The sequence below is a fragment of the Capra hircus genome, chromosome 16 (assembly GCF_001704415.2).
Source record: "Capra hircus breed San Clemente chromosome 16, ASM170441v1, whole genome shotgun sequence".
Classification (NCBI taxonomy): Eukaryota; Metazoa; Chordata; class Mammalia; order Artiodactyla; family Bovidae; genus Capra; species Capra hircus.
Window position 1 is genome coordinate 33,620,234 of NC_030823.1, and position 23,636 is coordinate 33,643,869.

Consider the following 23,636-nt stretch of genomic DNA (forward strand, 5'->3'; position numbering starts at 1 on the left):
AGTCTGGTTTGACAATGATTTCTTTCATGCAGTTGTATCTTAAATGTTATTGCCAAACCCAAAGTCATCTGGATTTTCTTCTAGGAGTTTTATAGTTTTTCATCTTATCTTTTGGTATATGATCCATTTTGAGTTATTTCTCTAAAACTTGTATAATGACTATGTCCAGATTGAGAGTTTTTATCAGGAATGGGTGTTGGATTTTGTCAAGTGCTTTTTCTGCATCTATTGATGTGATCATGTGATTTCTTTCTTCTTCAGCCTTCCCTAATCCCAGAAAGTTCTCTCATGCCCACTTGGGATCCCTTCTTCCCCCTGCTCCCAGGCATCCACTAATCTACTACTTTCTGTTTCCATCAATTTGTTTTTTCTGGGCATTTCCTTTAAATGGAATTCTTTATATGCCATCTTTTGTGTCTGGCTTCTGTCACCTAGCATAACATTTTTGAGGTTTATACATGCTGTAGGTATATCTCTCTTTAAAAAATACAATGGCTGTTTTATAGTTACTATATATTAGTATAACCTTGCTATACATCAATATAACTATTAATAAATATTTAACTAGGGAGGAACTAAGATTATACACTATTCAAACTCACCTGTCTATAAGAAAGCCATTTTGTGTATTTATTAAACATGAAACATGATGATTGTGCTACAGATACTCATAGGTAATTGGCTAGTCAATTGACCTATGAGAATGATTTTTAAAGTATAAAGTTTTACCAATAGAATTATATTTGGAAAAAATAGGTATATCAACATTGATTTATTTTAATAGAATACAGCAATAAACAACAAATGAGCAGAATTGCTTCTAGGAAAAGAGAAATCATGTTCATATTTGTATAACTTCAACTGCCTTCTGAAAAATCTAATTAATCTTGTTGAACAAATGGGATATTTAACATCTGATTCTTCTAAAAACCAATTTAAAAGCTCCAAGGCTGCCGTGAGTTTAAGGAAAACACCTGAAAGTCACAAAATGTTTATGTATATAAACAATTGTACTTACAAATTATCCTCAATTCTTTTCAAGGATTCCAAAACTAATGAATGAACATTGTCTAAGGAGCAGGATCCAAAGCAATTTAAGGCTGGAATATATCTAATTTTCATTACCCAGTCATTATGTAGCTTCCTTTTAACACTGGGAATTACAAGAAAAAAAAGGGGGGATTATGTTAGACTCACAGACACATCATGTTGAATTTCTATTTGGTATTTCACTTTTACTAACCATATTGCAACTCTGAGCTATAGTAAAGCCTCCATGTATTAACAGTTTCCTATGCGTTGTGCAACTTTCAACTGTTTAACTACATTGTCATCATCTAGCATATTTTAAAATAAAAAATAAAAGTTTGTTATCAGATTTTGAGCTATAGATTCAGAATTAAATTTTAATCAAGATGAATTTCTGTCCAATATTAACCCTGTCATCTTTTGTTGCTGTTGTTTAATAGCTAAGTCATGTTCAACTCATTTGCGAACCCATGGACTATGACCTCCCAAGCTCCTCTATCCCTGGAATTTCCCAGGCAAAAATACTAGAGTGGGTAGCCGTTTCCTTCTCCATAGGATCTTCCCAAAGCAGGGAACAAACCTGAATTTCCTGCATTGGCAGGTAGATTCTTTACCACTGAACCACCAGGGAAGCCATTATCATCCTTACCCTATTGAAAACATTCTGATCAAGCAAACAGAAGACTGTTTTATAATATTTTTTATCTTCTGTGAGTTAATTCATTTTCATCTTTCCCATGAGTACATTCAAAACTGAAGAATAAGGAATTTTGCAATCCCAGATCACTGGTGAAGCTGAGGCTAGGACAACTGTCATACGGGTGCCGTGTCTGTGCTCAGTCGCTTCAGGTGCATCCGATTCGTCGCGGCCCCATGGACTGTAGCCCTGCAGGCTCCTCTGTCCATGGGATTTCCCAGGCAAGAGTACTGAAGTGGGTTGCCATGCTCCCAAAGATAAAACCCGCATCTCCTGCATCTCCTGCATTGCAGGTGGCTCCTTTACCTGCTGAGCCACCGGGGAAGCCAGTGTATTTGTCCTCAGTCAAAAACACTGGTTGAGCTTTATGGCCTCAATCCTAGGTACTGAGGACATAAAGATGATTCATGTAAAATCCTTACCATCAAGTTTCTTAGATTGTAGTTGAGAAATAAACATGATTATAACTCAAGGCAGGAAAGTTTGACAATATTGGATTAAACAGAGTGAAGAGGGAGATTTCTTTTTACCTTGTCACATTGTGTTAAATTTTCAACTCTGGATACTGGCTACTTTTTTCAATTTCTACAATGTTTTGCCTCCACACTCAGCCTAAGTATGCGTGCGTGCGTGTGTGTGTGTGTGTGTGTGTGTGTGTGTGCTTAGTGGCTTAGTCATGTCCAACTCTTTGCAACCCCATGGACTGTAGTCCACCAGGCTCCTCTATCCATGGGGATTCTCTAGGCAAAAATACTGGTGTGGGTTGCCATGCCCTCCTCCAGGGGATCTTCCCAACCCAGGGATCAAACCCAGGCCTTGTGCATTGCAGGCAGATTTTTTACTGTCTGAGCCACCATATATACTTCAGTCTCAAATAATTTAAGTCATGCCCAGGTGTCTCAATGGTAAAGAACCCACCTGCCAATGCAGGAGACTTGGTTTTGATCCCTGGGTAAGGAAGACCCTCTGGAAAAAGAAATGGCAACCCACTCCAATATTCTTGCCTGGGAAATCCCATGGGCAGAGGAGCCTGGTGAGCTACAGTCCACAGAGTCGGAAAGAATCAAACACTGCTTAGTGACTAAACAGCAGCAAGAGCAGACACATATCTCAGTAAAGAGAAGATTCATGTCTCGGCATCTAAGAGCCTGTCGTAATAGGAATAAAGTGCTTGATAATGGATAGAACAGCCCATCATATTTTGGGAAAGTCTCCCATTAGAGGCTAGTACTTTGGTGGAACTAAGTCATACTGTTCTTATTTGAAAGATGGAAAATGGAGCCAGACAAGTGTTATGTCATTCTTAGGGTTTCAGCAATGGACTAGTCTTAATCCTGTTGTAGCAATAGCTGTAAATGAGCTTTTAATTACATATTCTCACTCTGGGATAAAACATTTGCTATATTAATAACAAAATATAATCCTGTATTTTTAAGGTTTTTTCTTATTGTGAAAGAAAAATCTTGTTTGTACAAAATTTAGAAAGTAGAAAAACATAAAGAAGAAAATAAAAGTCACTTCTCTTAGGTTCCAAAGAGAATCATTGTTAACGTTTGGGTATATTTCCATTCATCATTTTTCTTTCTACGTAGAAGTACACAGACACACACAGACACATATACATATGGATATCTGTGCATTTAAAAAATTAAACTAGATTCAAATGTACATAGAAAAACAAAAGTTTTTTTACTTCATATTATATTATGAATATTTTCCATATTATTAAATATTTTTCAAAACATAATTTAATGGGGATGCATGGCATCCTCTAATATGGTTACACTGTGATTTATTTCATGCCTTTGATGCCTTAAATATTTTTTAGGACTCTGATAAAAATGTATTTTACATATAAATATATTACACATGTATAGACACTTTTAAAATATGTAAATATACTTATAGAATTTATATTATATTAAACATTTATATAATGCATGAATTATTTATTTAAATGGTTCCTTATTTAAATTAATCATTCCCCTATTGTTGGACACTGGATGTTTCATTATTAGAAATAATGCTGTGATAATCATGCTTAAATTTTTAAACACATGGGGATCACAGGTCTCAATGTATAAATGTTTTTTAAGATCTTTGATGCATCTGCACAAACTGCTTTCCAGAAAGGGATTCAATTCATTTTTTCATCACAAGCAGTAAGCGAGAATGCCTATCTCACAGCATTGTACCCATTTTTAATCTTTTCTAATTTTATAAGTGAGAAGTTGTATATGACTTTAAGTTGCACTTCTTTGATTAATAAAAAGGTTGTATTTAGTAAAAAGTCTGTTTTTCTGCTAACAAAATTAATATATACCTTACTCTAAAAACTTCAAAAACACTACAATTATAAAGAAGACAATAGAAATCACTCATAATCTCATCAGCTGGAGATATCTGTTGTTAGCATTTTTGCCTGATGATCAGTTTGAAACTTTCATTGACTGTTTCTACTGTGTGGGTATGTGTGTAAATAATCTGTTCATCATCTTTGCCAATTTTTATCTTGAGAAATTATTATTTTTAACTGAATTCTAATACCTATTAAAGATTAGTAACCCACTGTCTGTCATATTTTTATATTTATCCCAGTTTGCTGTTTATTTTCAAGATATTATCTTTTGATTTTGTGTATAGTCAAATCTATCAAACTTTTTGAGTCCTGTATCCATTGGTTTTATGTTTAGAACCTTCTTGCATATTTAAATACTAGTAAACAGTTATATGTACCTTTTCCTTTTTTGTGATTTAATTTTTCATTGAACTCTTTAATTCATTCAAGTATCTATAGATTTTAACTGTCAATAGCATTTGAAATAAGGATTTCAGTTGCTGATTTTCCTGTCTTCCCTGTTATAATGGAAGTCCCTTGAGGTGAAAAAAAAAACAAAAAAGAAATTCTTTTTCAGCTTTGTATTTAAAATATCTACCATGGGGTCTGGCATATTATTTTCATTATATAAATACTTGAACAATGTCTATATTAAAACTATTGGAATACCCATATAATATCCTTACCTTTTGAAGTTCTTTGAGTCTAAGACCTGATTCTGTAATCTTTTTTTTGACTTTGCCTGCTTTAATCCAAAGTCTTCACTATTTACTGTGAATTTGCTCACAAAACCACCATCATCCCCCAAGAGGATGTCATCTCGGCAGAGTTGGTCAGGCAGAGACACTACACACACACAGAGGAGGCAATGATCCATAGGTTTTATGACAAAATAGTTTTCCTAGAAACAGAAGAACGCTTTAAATATTATTGTGTTGCTCTAAATATCTAAATATTAAATTTAAATATTGCTCTTATTCTTTATAAGATTTTACTCTTCTGATGTTTTTCATTTTAGATACTCCCACTGTTAAAGGAACTTGAAAAAAAGTTAACTAAGTAGAAGTTAATGAACACTTGCTGTGAGCCCGACACTGTGCTTTTGGGTGTTTTGTTGGAGAAAAGTGTGAAGTATCTATCTTTGGCCTGATAAATAATCAGATTTTCGGATATATTACTATGCATATTCCTTTCTTGAATTTGTAAGGCAATATTAACAGGAAGCAAAAAAAATGTTCAGGTGTTAAAAGACCATTGAAATAAAAATGATTGGTAAATAGGCAAATCTAATATCAAAGTGCCTATTACTTTACAAGGATAAAAATGTCCTAATATCTACATGTATCCAGAAATATTCAGCAAGCATCTATCATGCTGGCTCTGTATTATCAAACTGGGTTCACTAAGCTATATAGCCATTGCTTTCCTGGAACTTAGTTTCTACCTAAGAGAGAAGAAAAAAGTATTTACAATTTTTTAAATCTCTCTTGTTTCCTATAGAATGAATAAAACTTGAACATTGACAGGTTCATTCAGTCATTCAACAAATATTTATTGAGCACCTACAATATGGCAAGAACCATTCTAGGCACTGGCTGTTAGTGATGAACAAAAGTTTCTGACTTTGTGGAACTACTGTCCCAGTTGGGGGAGACAGATGAATAAAACAGATAATTCCAGATAATGGGATGTACACTTTAAAAAATAAGCCAGAGAGCTGTGATAAAGAGTTACTGAAGAGGTCACTTTGGGTCCCATGGTCATGGAAGTTGACCTTGGATCTGGGATCTGAATTGGTTGAGAGGAGGATTCAGAGGAGGTTGAAAAGGAAGATCCTAGGAGAAGAGAATAATGTCAAAAAAAGAGAAAGGTAAGAAGCCTTGTTCTGGACAAGGCAGAAGAGGATGGGGGGTGTTGGATACAGAGAGTGTCAGATTTTGTTTTTAGAGAGAGGAACAAAGAAAGGAAGGAAGTAGTGTTGCATTCTTAGTTAAAGCTTAATTAAGGCTGGAATTTGAAAGAGGAAAAACCTTCCAGACTCACTATTCTCAGAGACAGGAAGAAGTTAATCTGCTGAAAGGGAACACTTGCCAGGAGTGGGAAAGTGAGTTGGCAAGAATCAGAAACAGGTTGATAGAAGACACTTGAGTGCTCAAGTAAGGTGGCAGACCCTTACTTTGTAGCAATGCCAAATAGTTGGTTCTGAGTTCTTCTCTAGCAGTGCTTAGCCACTGCAAGGGAGTAAAGCAGGGCTATAGCAGCTACCTGAGATTCAAGTTTTGAAGGACAGAGATTTAAGAGATGACCCATCTTGGGGGGTAATATGAGAAGGGAAAGAGAGAAGAAGCAGGGGTACTGAAGCATGGAAGAAGATGCTTTCAACACAGTGTGTCTCATAGACACTTCTGTGAGATTGAAAAGCAAGAGTGAAAACAAGAGAGTGAGAAGCAAGAGATTATAATCAAACTATATAACATGAGATAGTGATACTTTTGAACTGCGGTGTTGGAGAAGACTCTTGAGAGTCCCTTGGACTGCAAGGAGATCCAACCAGTCCATTCTGAAGGAGATCAGCCCTGGGATTTCTTTGGAAGGAATGATGCTAAAGCTGAAACTCCAGTACTTTGGCCACCTCATGCGAAGAGTTGACTCATTGGAAAAGACCCTGATGCTGGGAGGGATTGGGGGCAGGAGGAGAAGGGGACGACAGAGGATGAGATGGCTGGATGGCATCACTGACTTGATGGACGTGAGTCTGAGTGAACTCCGGGAGTTGGTGATGGACAGGGAGGTCTAGTGTGCTGCGATTCATGGGGTTGCAAAGAGTCGGACACAAATGAGCAACTGAACTGAACTGAGTGACAAATCTCATATTAAAATACATTAAGCAAACAGCTGTCTTCTTTAAAATCATCTTGGCATCATTAGTGATAGTGAAGTCGCTCAGTCGTGTCCGACTCTTTGCGACCCCATGGACACCAGGTTCCTCCGTCCATGGGATTTTCTAGGCAAGAGTACTGGAGTGGGTTGCCTTTTCCTTCTCCAGGGAACTTCCCAACCCAGGGATCAAACCCAGGTCTCCCGCATTGTAGACAGACGCTTTACCGTCTGAGCCACCAGGGATTAGTTGGCCAATGTTGTGGACAAGCATAGGAAATTTACTTTTCATTGAGACGAGTATGGCACAGAGGAAGGGTAAATTATTTCTTAATCTTCCATGTCCTTCAAAGTCAGCCTGCTTCCTGAGAGCATTTTAAATAACCCCAGTTCTTAGTGATCTCGCCTCTCCCTCAGCTCTTGTTCTTTTTTGCTTTATAATTTTCTGTACCATTGTATTACATATTATGTTTGTTCACGAGATTCCTCAAGGCTGAGTTTTGTTTCAGTACAGGGAACACGTTCTTTGTTTCTGTAGATGCTCAATAAATACTGTAAATTGGTTAAGCTGTAACATTTCATTTACTGAGAGGAGTAACATTAACATCTACCCCATTAGATTGTTTTGCTGCAATTAGGTATTTGATTTTAGTAATTCTCTTGCCAAATGAAGCTGGACTGAAGGGAAAGTCTGAACTGGATAACATGAGCATAATCAAAGATAATACTTGGATTCAGAGAAAAGTGAAATGAGAAATGAACTAGTCAATCTCTCGCTCTCAAAAACAGAACAAATTAAACATACACTAAATGAAAATATGTTTCCTTTTAATTAAGGCTCAGAATATTACTCCTGGACTAGACTATTTTATTAATAGTTAACCCCTGATTTTATGGGCTTCCCTGGTGGCTCAGCTGGTAAAGAATCTGCCTGCAGTCCTGGAGATCTGGGTTTGATCTCTGGATTGGGAGGATCCTCTGGGGAAGGGAACGGCTACCCTCTCCACTATTCTGGCCTGGAGAATTCCATGGACTGTATAGTCCATGGGGTTGCAAAGAGTCAGACACAACTGAGCAACTTTCACTTCACTTTCATTTTATATATGAGGAAACTGATGTTCAATAGAGAAAGCGAGCTGCTCCTATCCTACCTGTATGGAAAAGACAATCCAATTTCTTTGAGTATTTCCCTTAACACAGTACCTGGCTGTTCCCTTGAGCTTTATAATCCCAGACAATAATGGTCCTTTCAGTAGTAGCAACGATTCGTTTCAGCTGTGAAAGGTAATCACATCCTGTAATCCAGGAGGTATCCTGATGGGAAAAGATGGAATCGGAATATTGTGTTTTGGACTATATTGTGTTTTGTTCTATCACATAATGACTGGCTTCTAAGGAGTAGATTAGTTACATTAAAAGCACCGTTTTGCCCCCTTATTTGCAGAGGAGCCACACAATATCTCTTCTTTGATGTCTTGACAAGAGGGTCTCATCTTTTTCCCTTTTACCCTGAGTTTCTCAGCACCATCAGCTGGAGAATGGCACAGCCAGGGCCTTGGCACAGCTCCCTGAAGCACATAGCCACTGGCCAAGCAATCATCTTTGTGCACTGTTCTTCTACATGAGAACACTTCTTCATAGGACGTAGGACTAGATTTACAGCACTGATTAAGCAAGTTCTTGGGTCCTGTCCTCATGCTTAACATTTTTTGCTGGATAAGACCTTGGTAATCATCTGGTCAGGGATCAACTTGAGGCCAACAAGTTTGCCTCATGCCTTCCAAAAGCCACCAGATTGGCATGGCCTGGACCCATACTATCACTGACAGCACACGATGTTACAGGAACAAAGGCTCCCACTGGTGAGTGTGTCTGTGCCAGAAACTGCTCCAGGTGCTCCAGGTATGCCCTGAATCTTCTGTAAAACCCATTAGGAATTTTAAGAAAGTTTAAGAAACAGAGGCTCAGAGACTCCTCTGCCTGGTATCTCAGTGCATTTCAGTGCATACAGGCAAGGTGAAAGCCAACGATTCCCCGTCCCTCATAAAGCCACCATGGGAAGCCACGGATTCTGCAGTGGGAAGTCGCCATAGCTTTACAACATTTGCCACAAGATCATTGTTCCAATTAGTAATATGGATTAAATCAATTACAAAATTAAACTCGAGTTTTTTATGCTGTTTTCGAGTTTTAAATGTTTTCAAATAACTATCACTGACTAATTCCTTGTCCTCACAATGTGTGGGTTTTACCCATTTTTTTTTTAACATTCCTTAATAGTGAACACTTAGAAAAGCAGCCAAAGCTTTTAAATTGAAGCTTTCAGGGAATAATCAGTTTCCAAGCAAATTAACTTAGAAAACAAGATCTGTATCCTCTTTGCTGTTGCTCAAGGTTTAGTTTGGATCCTAGTCAATAAAGATAAAACTACAACCTATGAAAATATCTTATTCTCAGAGCCTATTCAGGCTCTTCACTGAGATTTTGATTAGTTATGGAAGAATCATCATCAATCATCTTAACTTGATTAAGAATTTTAAAAAGTACTTACTGTAACATTGGTACTGGTCTGAACTTTCATCTATCAAAAAGAAAAAGGAAGAGAATAATGAACCCCCATTGGCACTATGATTAAAGATGAAAATGCTGGCTATAAAGCACTATGGTATCTCCTTGGTTTAATCTCAATTGTCATTTCTGCCTTCTGTGAGTCTTCTGGTTCCTCCTGCTTCTGAAAATCCTGTCTCTGTGGAATAATGCACTGTTCGCTTTGGGCAACTTTATGCTTCTGTGTCTTATCTTTAAGCCCAGTTACTGTGCTCTTAAACTTTATTAATTATTTTGTTCCTTTTATTTGCACACTTCCTCACATTCCTTAACTATTCAGAGCAACTTCTGATACTAAAATTTGGGACTGCAAAATAATGCTAACAGCAAATGGTAAGAATGGTAAATAGGTCAATATGAATAGAGATTGATATAGAAAAAAAAGCATTTTATTTGAAAGTTATCTCTCAAGTTACTGAGATTTAAGAACATTCTATCTAGTGGGTTTTCTCTTTTATTCAATAAATATATGTGTATGTGTTGGTCCCTCAGTCATGTCCTACTCTTTGCGATCCCATGGACTGGGATCCTTTGTCCAAGGAATTCTCCAGGCAAGATTACTGGAGTAGGTTGCCATTCTCTTCTCCAGGGGATCTTCCCAACCCAGGGGTCGAACCCAGGTCTTCTGCATTGCAGGCAGATTCTTTACCATCTAAGTCACTAGGGAAGCCCCAATAAATATGTATTGAGTGACTATAAAATCCTAAGTATTATACTAGTGAAGAATCATAGATTTATCTAAGGAGAGCTAGCAAGTGCATGAGCAGCCTCTTATACCCTTGTTGTTGTTTAGTGGCTAAGTCATGTCTAAGTCTTTTGTGACTCCGTGGACTCTAGCCCATCAGGCTCCTCTGTCCGTGGGATTTCTCAGGCAAGAATACTGGAGTGGGTTGCCATTTCATTCTGCATAGTATTTTCCCAACCCAAGGATCCAACCCTCATCTCTTGTGTTTCTTGCACTTGCTCCTTACCACTGAGCCCCCAGGTAAGCCCTCTTATACCCTTAAGACATGTTAACTGCTCCCAAGGTAAAGGTAAGGGTCGGAAGTTTATTAATGACCTCGTTTCTTTTGCATGCTCAAATGGTATTTGGGAAAGTTTAGAAAATGGCTTTCTAGAAGGATGGATTATGTGAAAAGGAGAAAATGTGAATCAAAGAGATTACTTGAACTGTTAGTTGTGGTCATCAAAGATTGTCTTTCATCTGAAGAGTTCAAAAATACTTTCCCAACCAGGGACTTTTTTCGAAAGGAAAAAATAAAGGGATTAGAGAAATTCCTCTTCTATTTCTCTCCATCTTTAGTGGAAGTCACTTTAAAATTCCCTCATCTGCTCTAAAATTTTCATAATCCTTTGTGTATATGAAAGAGAAAGAGACATACACATGCATCTCTGGAAATTTGATAATGCCATCTCATTTATTTCACATAGTCCTAAACTATTTCATTATGGACATCATAATTTTTCTTCTCACTGTTTTTCTTTAGATACCATATTAGTTCTATTTTTGAGGAATTAAAGGTAAAAAAAGGAAAAGGATAATAATGCATAGAGAAAAAAAGAGACTGAGGAAGGTTTTCATGCTTAATGAGTGAGTGTCCAACTCTTTGTGACCCAGTGGACTCTACAGTCCATGGAATTCTCCAGGCCAGAAAACTGGAGTGGGTAGCCTTTCCCTTCTCCAGGGAATCTTCCCAACCCAGGGATCGAACCCAGGTCTCCTGCATTGCAGGCAGATTCTTTACAAGCTGAACCACAAGAGAAGCCTACTTCATGAGGCAAATCCATTTTTATTTTCACATTATTTGTTCATAATTACAATTGTCATTATATATCAAGGGTTTACAATGAAGCTAAGTGATTTATGTTGATTAAATCATGCAAACAGCACAACTACCTAGGGAGAGATGTTCTCTGGTCTGGATAAGGAGGAACTGGGGCCTAGAAGTAACATGCATAGCTGTGGTGGAGCTCGGTAGGGGGAGCCAGTCTCCATCCACATCTGCACTCACAATCTCCTGCTGCACCTCTGGGTGCAGGTGGTCCTCTTTGACGCAATCTGGCTGCCTGTGATGAAAATCACTGAAAGGCTGAAAATCATTGTTGAAATTTTAATCACCTGATAATTATTTTAAACATTTTATTTGTATAAAGCTTGACTCTACTTAAAAATTAATAATTAAGTCAGTTTTTGTATATTTAACACCAAACACTTGTCTAGATCATATTTTATCATGTCATCATATATTCCATTACAATAGCTCATATTTTAAAAATAGAAGTCCAAAAACATAAATTTAGAAAGAAATGATAATAATAATAATGCCTTAAAATGTTTCCATATTCATTATCTCATTTGATGTTCACTATAGTGCTCTGAGGGTGAGGGGACTGATCCTGTTGTCCTCATTTTACAAATATGAGAAAAAGAGACATGAAAAGATGTAAGCTGGCTCATTAAGTTTCCTGCTTAACATATAGGATGGTAAAATAGAGGAGCTAGCATCTGAGCCTTTTTTTAAGCCTCAAGCACAAGGTTTCCAGTTGGAACCTTTTATTACTTGGTAGTATTATGACAAAATCACTTGACTTGTGAGTTTTTATCATTTTATTTGAGAAATTATCTAAGGTCATCCTTTAATTGTGTTGATGCACGTGGTTCAATAGGGTACCCTGAGGAACAATGACAAATGTGGTTACTAAATTCTCAAAAGCTGCTCTGGGGTTGAGCAAGCTTCTTGTTTTAATAATACCTGGCTTTGTTTCTTGTAATAATTCTTAAATATGGTTATGGTTTCTGCTGCATCTGATACATAGGCGTAATGCATAGACAAAACAAAAGAGAAAGGTAGGAGAGAGGATGGAAGCCAAGCTCTCAAATTACCTGGCTATTGAAGACTGTTATCATTCCTTTCTGAGAAGCTGTTATTAGTAAATCCAAGTGAGGAACCTTGACAATGCACTTAATCACATCCCGTCTTCTACTCCCTGTGAATGGCACACACTCATTTCAGCTCCTAGCAGTAAAGACCCTAAAAGTCACTTGTTAGAGTTTTAATCAGAAAAGAAAAAGGAAACAACCAACATTAAGCTAGAAAGGCTCTAGTTACTTTAAAACTAAAGTAGAATATAACCAAAAAAACGAGCAATTATTGCTTTTTAATTATCCTTAGAGATACTAATCTGACTTTTTAATGCTTTCCAACTAAACGTAGTCCATGACTTCCCATAGAAGTTGTTAAGATCACAACCTAGCCCCACGTTCAAGTGCACATTTCAGAGAAATGAGTTTTCCAAATGTCTTTTAGAATTATTTCTATTTAAAGATCTCCACATTCAGGAATTCTTTCTTTGAACTGTCACCATATAATTTACAAAGAACGAAAGTTTAATACTATCTCAGGCTTTCCAGTACAAAAAAAATGAAACTGCCTTAATACTGTTTTAGGCCTTCTTTTTTTTTTTACTTTATGCATTTTTGAGAAAACACTTTCATGTTTCTTTGCCTACGTGCTGAATGATAAAGCCACACATACTGAGCCTCTTCCCAGGATGATTTAAATCAAGTTTTTATAATTGCAAATGCTTAGAAAGGAAAAGCAAGGGAACAAATTTCATACTCCAGTATTATCTGCCTAACCCACACATTCTCAACAGAGAAATTATTTTCTCCAAAAGGGTACAAATTGGTTCTTGGTGGGCAAGGCATGTAAACAACTCTTACTCTCTGTGTCAAAGTTCGGATGTACATACAGTACCTAGGCAGAGACACAGTATCTGAGAGATTAAAATGTTGGAGGGTTGGGGGAATGAGGTTGAGAGGGTGTTGGGGATGGAAAATTTTCCTGCAGGATTTTCCTGCAATTAGGAAAAAAATTCCAAAAGACTCCTTGGAGGAGTCAATATGAAAAAAAAAAAAAAAACAAAAAGCTGTTGAGAATATTTTATGCCAAGCCACCATCATGTTTTCTGCTTCCATTTCTTCCCCACTATAGACCACTTTAGTCACAGAAGCCAGAACATTCATTGAAGTGTAACTCAGGCCAGGCCCTCTCACAGCTTTGTCTCAGAAGTCTTTATTGTGGTCACAAGGCCCTGGACATCAGTGCCCTCACCGCTGATGCTTCTCTAACCTCCCCCGCTTCTGCTATTCTCCCTCCCTCACCACTCCACTCCAGCTTAGAGGGTGTGCTTTACCCTCATATCTCCTCCAGGTCTTTCCCAACTACCCTGTTTAAAGTCCCAACACATGCTCGCATGTCCAAACCAACTTCTTCCCTCACTCCTGCTTTATTTTTCTCCACAATCTGCTCACTTTATTATCTTTTTCTATAGCGCTTAATTTACTCACTTTTTTTTTTAAATTGTCTGTCTCTTCCCCTATTAGAATATAGATTCCAGGAGGTCAGGGATTTATGATTGTTTGTTCACCGCTGTGTTCCCAGCACTTAGAAAGTCACCTAGTTCACAAAGTTATTTAGTCACTAAGTCATGTCCAGCTCTTTTGCAACCCTATGGACTGTAGCCAGCTAGGCGTCTCTGTCCATGGAATTCTCCAGGCAGCAATACTGGAGTGGGTTGTCATTTCCTTCTCCAGGGGATCTTCCCAACCCAGGGATTGAACCTGCATCTTCTGAGTTGGCAGGCAGATTCTTTACCACTGAGCCACTAGGGAAGCCTGGCTTACAAAGTAGAACTTAACAAATATTTGTTGAGTGAATAAACAAGTTACAGAACTCAACAGCCATCTATAAAGATGCTTTTGAAATTCTAATTTAGGAGGCCAGAAACACATCTCCCCTGGTCACTGGCCCCTCCTGAGTAAGTGATGACAGCAGCATCACAGCTGCTCCCTGGCTTCTGTTCTTTGATGACAGTTGCCATGGAGAAGCCCAGAGTTTAGGCTCTGGTGAACAAGGAAGTGTCAAAAACCAGGGTGGGTTTTGTTCACAAAGGACTGACCTAAGTTCAGGATTTTTTTTTTTTTTTTCTTCTCTTTTAAAGAACACCAGATTTGATCTAGACTATGCCCTTCATCTCAGAATTTGAGATGAAATGCTTGAGGACAGAGACAGATTCTGGAGGATTCCTTTCCACATCCTGGACTTCTCCCTCCCTGGAGGGAAGAAAAGAAAGAAAACCCATGGCTTCAGTAGTGGACAGGGAAATGAGTTCATGGGACCCAGGCTCAAATTTTAAAGCAAATGACATATCTAAACTGGAGACCTCAAACTGAGCTAACACTCCTCTGTCATTGACCCAAATTCACAGTTTGAGAGGTGTTAATGCTAACCTCCATAAGATAATCAAGGGTGGGAGTTTGGGAAGAGTTCTAATAAGTGAAAACTTGAAAATTCAATTTCAAGAATATATATTTTTTTAATGTGATTGATTCATTTGGTACTGGAGCACACATTATACAGGTGACATTGTGGAGACATTTAACTTGAGATCTGAACCATTTCTGAAAAATGGGAATTTTCCCTCCTTATATTCCCTACTTAGTGTCTTTCAGAGCAACAATAATATTTCCAATTCGACCATAAGTTTCTTCTGATACTGCATTTGAAACTGTCACTCCCCTCTCGTTTTAATTACTGATCAAGTAAATAAGATGGAAAATGGTTCAATGGAAATGTTGTATTCCCACTATTTATTTTTGAGAAAATATTAAAACCCACGTTAATTTGTTAGGGAAATTAAATTATCACCTGAAATTACAACTCGCTGTTTTCTAGAAATGAGGAAAACCAAATTTTCTTGATCCATTTGGTTAATAAGAGACTCTTCTTCAGAGGAAAAGTAGCCAAAGATCTGAAAATCCAAACAACACAGGGAAACACTCACAGTATCTCAGAAATGGCTGCAGAGTAAGAGATTTAATGTCGGTTGAATCTGAAGGCTTACTTTGAATTAACAATCAACACGTTGCTTTATAAATACGAACTTCTGATATAAATATCAGGAGGCAGTTTAATATTATTCAGCATACTGCATGCTGATGGGCATGAGTTTTGAGCAGTTATAGATTTTTCTTTCCAATGGATAAACTGATGTCCCAGGCTGATGTCCTTGCTCAGACTGATAGTTCAATTAGGAGCTGGCATGTGCTTGGAAATCAAATCAGTATTCATCAGACAGTTCTCAGTGCTCAACTGAGAACCCTGATGCTGAATTTTGCCACTGTCCAATAACTCCTACCCATTTTCCATAAATCTTCCTGAATAAGACTTTTCATTTCTTTATTGGTGGAGGTCTGGGGGAGGTTGGGCTTTCCCTGGTGGCTCAGGCAATTAAGAATCTGCCTGCAGTTCAGGAAACCCGAGTCTGATCCCTGGGTCAGGAAGATCCCCTGGAGAAGGGAATAGTTACCCATTCCAGTATTCTTGCTGGAGAATCCCATGGACAGAGGAGCCTGGCAGGCTACAGTCTATTGGGTCACGAAGAGTTAGACACAATTGAGAAACTAACACTTTCACTCACTTTGGAATTTTGCTGTTCCAAATCCTACCCTCCAGGAATTGCATTAATCAATTACTATAAAAAGAATATCTTGAAGAAATAAAGTGCTTTTTATTTGTGAATAAATTGTCAAGACTGTGTAATTCCAAGGAATTTGAAACAGGAGATAGCTATTTTTTCAGTTGTCTTATGATATGCAGAAATAAAGTTCTTAGAGGTTAATGACACACTGTATTTCTCATAAACTTGAGACTAGCTGGTCTTGTTAGTAAATGAACAGAATGAGCTTCTGAAACTCAAGTGTGGATATGAACCACTGGACCTTACTCAAGTGCAGTTCTGACTTGTAGGCCTGGGAGCGCACCTTTCTAAGAAGCTGTCCGTGAGGGACCAATCAGTCTGTTACAATAACATTTGTTTACTTTGATGTAGATAATGGCTTAGCATTATGTGTTTACATGTCCTTCCATCAGTTATTTCACAAAGGTAACTACTTCCTCCTTTACATTCTCCCACATCCAAACCTCACAACATCTATCCACTGCCTGAATACTTTCCTACAGTTAGGTTTTATTCCTTGGGAAGACAAAGATTACCAAAGACTCTTTTGTATTTTTCCATTTTTCTTTCCATCAGAAAAAGCAATATTCATTAAAAGATTAAGACATTTATTACTTTTCAGAAATTGCTGTTAACTTTCCATGAGTACAAAACATGGTGCATGCAGCATCTAATTCCCTTTGAAGGATTGAGAGCATGCTGAAAGGAAGGCCCAAGGTCCTTATGTCCTTGCTAACTGTCAGGTGGCGCTGCCGCTACCTTTCAGAGGCCTCTTTTCAGTCCTACTACTTGGGGCCTTACATCTCAGCACCAGCAATGGTGCTTCAAATCCTTCACACTTAGAATCTTCTTCTGCCTTCTTCTTCCCTTTTTAAGGACTCCTGCGATTACATTGTGTCCACCCAGATAACCCAGAATAGTCTATTTTAAGGTAACTAATTAGTCATCATTAGCAATATTGCATAGGAACCTGGAATGTCAGGTTCATGAATCAAGGCAAATTGGAAGTGGTCAAGCAGGAGATGGCAAGAGTGAACATCGACATTCTAGGAATTAACGAACTAAAATGGACTGGAATGGGTGAATTTAACTGAGATGACTATTATATCTACTACTGTGGGCAGGAATCCCTTAGAAGAAATGGAGTAGCCATCATGGTCAACAAAAGAGTCCAAAATGCAGTACTAGGATGCAATCTCAAAAACGACAGAATGATCTCTGTTTCTTTCCAAGGCAAATCATTCAACATCAAAGTAATCCAAGTCTATGCCCCAACCAGTAACGCTGAAGAAGCTGAAGTTAAATGGTTCTATGAAGACCTACAAGACCTTTTAGAACTAGCACCCAAAAAAGATGTCCCTTTCATTATAGGGGACTGGAATGCAATTTAGGAAGTCAAGAAACACCTGGAGTAACAGGCACATTTGGCCTTGAAGTACAGAATGAAGCGGGGCAAAGGCTAATAGAGTTTTGCCAAGAGACCACACTGGTCATAGCAAACACCCTCTTCCAACAACACAAGATAAGACTCTACACATGGACATCACCAGATGGTCAACACCGAAATCAAATTGATTATATTCTCTGCAGCCAAAGATGGAAAAGCTCTATACAGTCAGCAAAAACAAGACTGGGAGCTGACTGTGGCTCAGATCATGAACTCCTTATTGCCAAATTCAGACTTAAATGAAAGAAAGTAGGGAAAACCACTAGACCATTCATTCAGCTATGACCTAAATCAAATCTCTTATGATTATACAGTGGAAGTGAGAAATAGATTTAAGGGACTAGATCTGATAGACAAGAGTGCCTAATGAACTATGGATGTCAGTTTGTGACGTTGTACTGGAGACAGGGATCAAGACCATCCCCATGGTAAAGAAATGCAAAAAAGCAAAATGGCTGTCTGGGGAGGCCTTACAAATAGCTGTGAAAAGAAGAGAAGTGAAAAGCAAAGAAGGAAAGGAAAGATATTTCCATTTGAATGCAGAATTCCAAAGAATAGCAAGGAGAGATAAGAAAGCCTTCCTCAGTGCAATGCAAAGAAATAGAGGAAAACAACAAAATGAGAAAGACTAGAGATCTCTACAAGAAAATTAGAGATACCAAGGGAACACTTCATGCAAAGATGGGCTCGATAAAGGACAGAAATGGTCTGGACCTAACAGAAGCAGAAGATATTAAGAAGAGGTGGCAAGAATACACAGAAGAACTGTACAAAAAAGAGCTTCACGACCCAGATAATCACGATGGTGTGATCACTCACCTAGAGCGAGACATCCTGGAATGTGAAGTCAAGTGGGCCTTAGGAAGCATCACTGTGAACAAAGCTAGTGGAGGTGATGGAATTCCAGTGGAGCTCTTTCAAATCCTGAAAGATGATGGTGTGAAAGTGCTGCACTCAATAAGCCAGCAAATTTGGAAAACTCAGCAGTGGCCACAGGACTGGGAAAGGTCAGTTTTCATTCCACTCCCAAAGAAAGGCAATACAAAAGAATGCTCAAACTACTACACATCTCACACACTAGAAAAGTAATGCTCAAAATTCTCCAAGCCAGGCTTCAGCAATACATGAACTGTGAACTTCCAGATGTTCAAGCTGGTTTTACAAAAGGCAGAGGAAGCAGAGATCAAATTGCCAACATCTGCTGGATCATCTAAAAAGCAAGAGAGTCTATTTCTGCTTTATTGACTATGCCAAAGCCTTTGACTGTGTGGATCACAATAAACTGTGGAAAATTCTGAAAGAGATGGGAATACCAGACCACCTGATCTGCCCCTTGAGAAACCTGTATGCAGGTCAGGAAGCAACAGTTAGAACTGAACATGGAACAACAGACTGGTTCCAAATAGGAAAAGGAGTACGTCAAGACTGTATATTGTCACCCTGCTTATTGAACTTCTATGCAGAGTACATCATGAGAAACGCTGGGCTGGAAGAAGCACAAGCTGGAATCAAGATTGCCGGGAGAAATATCAATAACCTCAGATATGCAGATGACACCACCTTTATGGCGGAAAGTGAAGAGGAACTAAAAAGCCTCTTGAGGAAAGTGGAAGAAGAGAGTGAAAAAGTTGGCTTAAAGCTCAACATTCAGAAAACGAAGATCATGGCATCTGGTCCCATCACTTCATGGGAAATAGATGGGGAAACAGTGGAAACAGTGTCAGACTTTATTTTTGGGGGCTCCAAAATCACTGCAGATGGTGACTGCAGCCATGAAATTAAAAGACGCTTACTCCTTGGAAGGAAAGTTATGACCAACCTAGATAGCATATTCAAAAGCAGAGACATTACTGTGCTAAAAAAGTTCTGTCTAGTCAGGGCTATGGTTTTTCCAGTAGTCATGTTTGGAAGTGAGAGTCGGACTGTGAAGAAAATTGAGCACTGAAGAATTGATGCTTTTGAACTGTGGTGTTGGAGAAGACTCTTGAGAGTCTCTTGGACTGCAAGGAGATCCAACCAGTCCATCCTAAAGGAGATCAATCCTGGGTGTTCATTGGAAGGATTGATGTAAAGCTGAACCTCCAATACTGTGACCACCTCATGCAAATAATTGACTCATTGGAAAAGACCCTGATGCTGGGAGGGATTGGGGGCAGGAGGAGAAGGGGACGACCGAGGATGAGATGGCTGGATGGCATCACTGACTCAATGGACATGAGTTTGAGTGAACTCCAGGAGTTGGTGATGGACAGGGAGGCCTGACATGCTGTAATTCATGGGGTCACAAAGAGTGGGACACGACTGAGAGACTGAACTGAACTGAATTAGTCATCGTAAGTGCATCTGCAAAGTCCCTTCACAGCAATACCTAAATTACTTTGATGTTTTATTGGATGACCACAGGACAAGAATCTTGGGGCCGGTGGTTGGCATGGGGGACATCTTTAGCATTCTGCCTATCACATCCTCCTTTTATAAATGCAATGCAATACAATAAGCTATTTATGCAAAATACAACACAAATACCAATATTAGCAGGCTATTTAACTTCAGATAGTCATGTGAGATAATTTTCAGGTAATAATGTGAAATGACAATAGGAATGAATATTTGTGTTAATGTCCTCTTTGAAAGTTCTAAACTGTCTACTGGGGCACCTTTGCTGCTTGCCTGGTCAGTACATTAGCCATGCAATCTGTCATATATGTGGTTTATAGTCTCATCTATGATAGGTGCCATCCTATAAGACATCTGCTCTTATGAAAATGATGCATTTTGCTATTTTTAAGCTTAGTGACACAATATTGCAATGCTTACCATAAGCAATTTCCAAAGAACACTAAAAACACCAAATTACTAACATTTATTGAGAAAAAAATTGAGATATTATACCACATAAAGGCCTTTCAAAGAGACCCCTCTTTAGCTGTCTTTATCTGTTATTACACTTTGAAAGAAAATGTTTACAATAAATGTTTTTAAAGAGCAGAAAACATCTCCTTTCTTGTGATGGGCTATAGCCTCAAGAATCTCAAAATTTCTCTTTCAAAAGTTTAAATTTCAGTCTAGTAACCAGTGGAACATTTTAGAGAATTTTATGACTATTGATGATGCTTTAGAGTATTAATTTTCTTTTAATTATTTTACTTAAAGGGCTTGCTACATGCATTAAGTGATCCATCTTTTTTAACTATACTTTTTTTTTCCCTGATTACCTAAGGAGTACATGTTCAATGTAGAATATTTGGAGAAAATAAAAAGCAGATAAAGGAAAATAAAAACCAGTATGCAGCTTATTTTTTAACCTATCCTGGAGCATTCTTTTCATTTTTTAAGTTAACAAATAGTTTCAGGTTTACAGCATTTTTGTTGCTTAGTCACTAAGTCACGTCCAACTCTTTTGTGATCCCATGGACTGTAGTCGGCCAGGCTCCTCTGTCTATGGGATTCTCCAGGCAAGAATACTGGAATAGCTTGCCATTTCCTTCTCCAGGGGATCTTCCTGACCCAGGGAGGGTTAAGTGAACCCTGGGTGTCACCGCCTGGGAGGCAGACTCTTTACCACTAAGCCTCCTGGGAAGATTTAAACTAGCTCAATTTAAATTTACTTTGGGGGAACACAGTCATAGACATCCCAGGTGTCTATGTGCTGGGATGGCTCTTCTTTGAGTTAACTGGATGTGCTCCTAGAAGGAACGTGTTTGTGAATTGCTCACTGGAAATTTAGAATAACATACTATTGCAGGAAAAGAAAATTGTATCTTCTTTCGAATCTTCTAGTGACTGGCTTTATAAATTTAAGACAGTCACATTTCTTTAAATCTCTTTACATTTACTTTCCCTCATTATAAACTAAAAGCACAGGTCTAGAGGACATTTTAGTTGAGTCTTAAAGTTTCATTACTCTATAAACATCAATTTTTTCCAAGTACATTTGTATCTAAAACCTAGAGAAACAAAATGTACCTTTTTGTGGCATTGCTAATACAATGAGGGTGGCCAAAATGTTTTTTTGGGGGGTTGGCCAAAATGGTATTTTATTTATTTTTTGTAAGATGGCTCTAGTAGCACTTAGTTTTCTTTACCTTCATTCAAAACAATTTTGTTATGCTTCAACCAAAGGACACAGTCTTGATGAATGGATACAAAACAAGACCCATAGATATGCTGTTTACAAGAAACCCACTTCAGACCTAAAGACACATATAGACTGAAAGTGAAAGGATGGAAAAATATATTCCATGCAAATGGAAGCAAAATAAACCTGGAGTAGCAGGTTTCTTAAAATAAAGAAGATTATAAGAGATAAGGAAGTGCTGGGAGCCACCACGGGAGATCCCACCAATGACAAGGTCATGTGGAAGAGAACTGTTAAGCAAGGCTTCAGAACTCAACGGGCTCCCTAGGCTTTCTTGAGCATCTACCCCCCAAACCAGAATCTGTCTGTTTTACTATTTCATGACTTTCACCAACTCCTCTGACATTAACAGGGGGCTATTCCTGACCACCTTTCTCTGGAAAAAATCAACTTAGGGCTATAGCTAATAAGTCTTCTGGACATGAGAAGAATATTTCCAATCAAAACCCCCTCTGTTAGCATTTTAGCTTGCTTGGCAGATATATCCAGACTCTTGCAGCTACGCGTATGATTATTTACATCCTCCCAACTGTGAGAGGCATGGAAAGCCTAAAACATAGAGCCTTTCAAAGAGTTAAAAGTTATTAGAGTAGTGTTAATGTAGGATTTCATTATTTGGCCAATGCTTGTTGCTAAGTTCCTATATCTCTTATCCACTGTGCACCTGGGAGTGCATTAGTTAACATAGGTGGAAAGTAAGAAAAACAAGTCTAGCCTTGAAATTAACCACATCAGACTTTTGAGCTAATTGGTTCTTTCTTGTAACTCACTGCACCTTTGCTTCGTGAGAATGTAACTCTGTTTAATACTTTTTGAGGCTGACATAGATTAGAAATATAAGAAAAAACATTTCAAGGGAAAATAAGTTTTCTGGTTAAGAAGCCTTTGTCAAAAGAGGGTCATAAAATGTTCACAGGCCTCCAAGGACAAAAGATAATGTACACAATATTGTTTATGGGAAAGGTTTGCAGAAAAATCCTGGTTTCGATAAAGACAAAACAGATATAATGCTTGGGCTGACTCTGTATGACTTTGCATCTTTCATTTCCCTCTATGTACAAGTAAAGGTATAAAAGACCCTTTTAAAAATAAAAACAATGGGCCTCGCTTGAAGAAGCTTGGTCACCCCGTGTTTTTCTTTTTTCTCTTTTTTTTCTCTCTTACTTTCTTTTTCAGGCTGATCCCTTAGAACATAGAGGCTCCCTGCGTTCACTTATCTGCCCAGGTTTCTAAGACCTAAACGAAAAGACGTTCTGCGTCTTCACTCCCTCGGGAGACCGGGAAGGCACCTGTGGCCTCTGTGAACAGGGCGAACTTCTAGTCTCGAAGTTTTATTGGCTTTCTATGTAAACCAAAAAATATCAGCCTCTTTCTCTCCTCTATTTTCTTACCTACAATATTCTTTCCTTATCTCTCTCTAAATCATCTGCCAACGCCATTTTTCCTTCAGGTTCCCCTGGATCCTGCAGGGGCTGGACCCTGGCAAGGAAGGACACTACATAATGATCAAGGGATCAATCGAAGAGGAAGACATAACGATTGTAAATATCTATGCACCCAACATAGGGGCACCTCAATACATAAGACAAACACTAACAGACATAAAAGGAGAAATTGACAGTAACACAATAATAGTAGGAGACTTTAACACCCTACTCACACCAATGGTGGCTCAGACGGTAAAGCATCTGCCTGTAATGCTGGAGACCTGGGTTCAATCCCTGGGTGGGGAAGATCTCCTGGAGAAGGCAATGGCAACCTCCTCCAGTATTCTTGCCTGGAAAATCCCATGAATGGAGGAGTCTGGTAGGCTACAGTCCATGGGGTCACAGAGAGTCAGACATGGCTGAGCAAGTTCACTTTCACTTTCACACCAATGGACAGATCATCAAAATAGAAAATTAATAAGGAAACAAAAGTCTTAAATGATACATTAGATGAGATGGATCTCATGGATATCTTCAGGACATTCCATCCAAAT

The 23,636-nt window shown here is 38.3% G+C and overlaps 1 protein-coding gene across 1 annotated transcript in view; it reads right to left on the reverse strand.

Annotated features, from left to right (window-relative positions):
* Positions 1-23,636, reverse strand: part of WDR64 (WD repeat domain 64) — a 135,781-nt gene that overhangs the window by 86,164 nt on the left and 25,981 nt on the right. The window contains exons 3-7 of the mRNA XM_005690570.3: positions 15,260-15,362; positions 12,433-12,536; positions 8,145-8,255; positions 4,751-4,965; positions 1,019-1,153 (exon numbers count right to left, since the gene is read on the reverse strand). Of these exons, the coding sequence (XP_005690627.2) occupies positions 1,019-1,153; positions 4,751-4,965; positions 8,145-8,255; positions 12,433-12,536; positions 15,260-15,362 (668 nt within the window). The remainder of the gene's footprint in view (positions 1-1,018; positions 1,154-4,750; positions 4,966-8,144; positions 8,256-12,432; positions 12,537-15,259; positions 15,363-23,636) is intronic.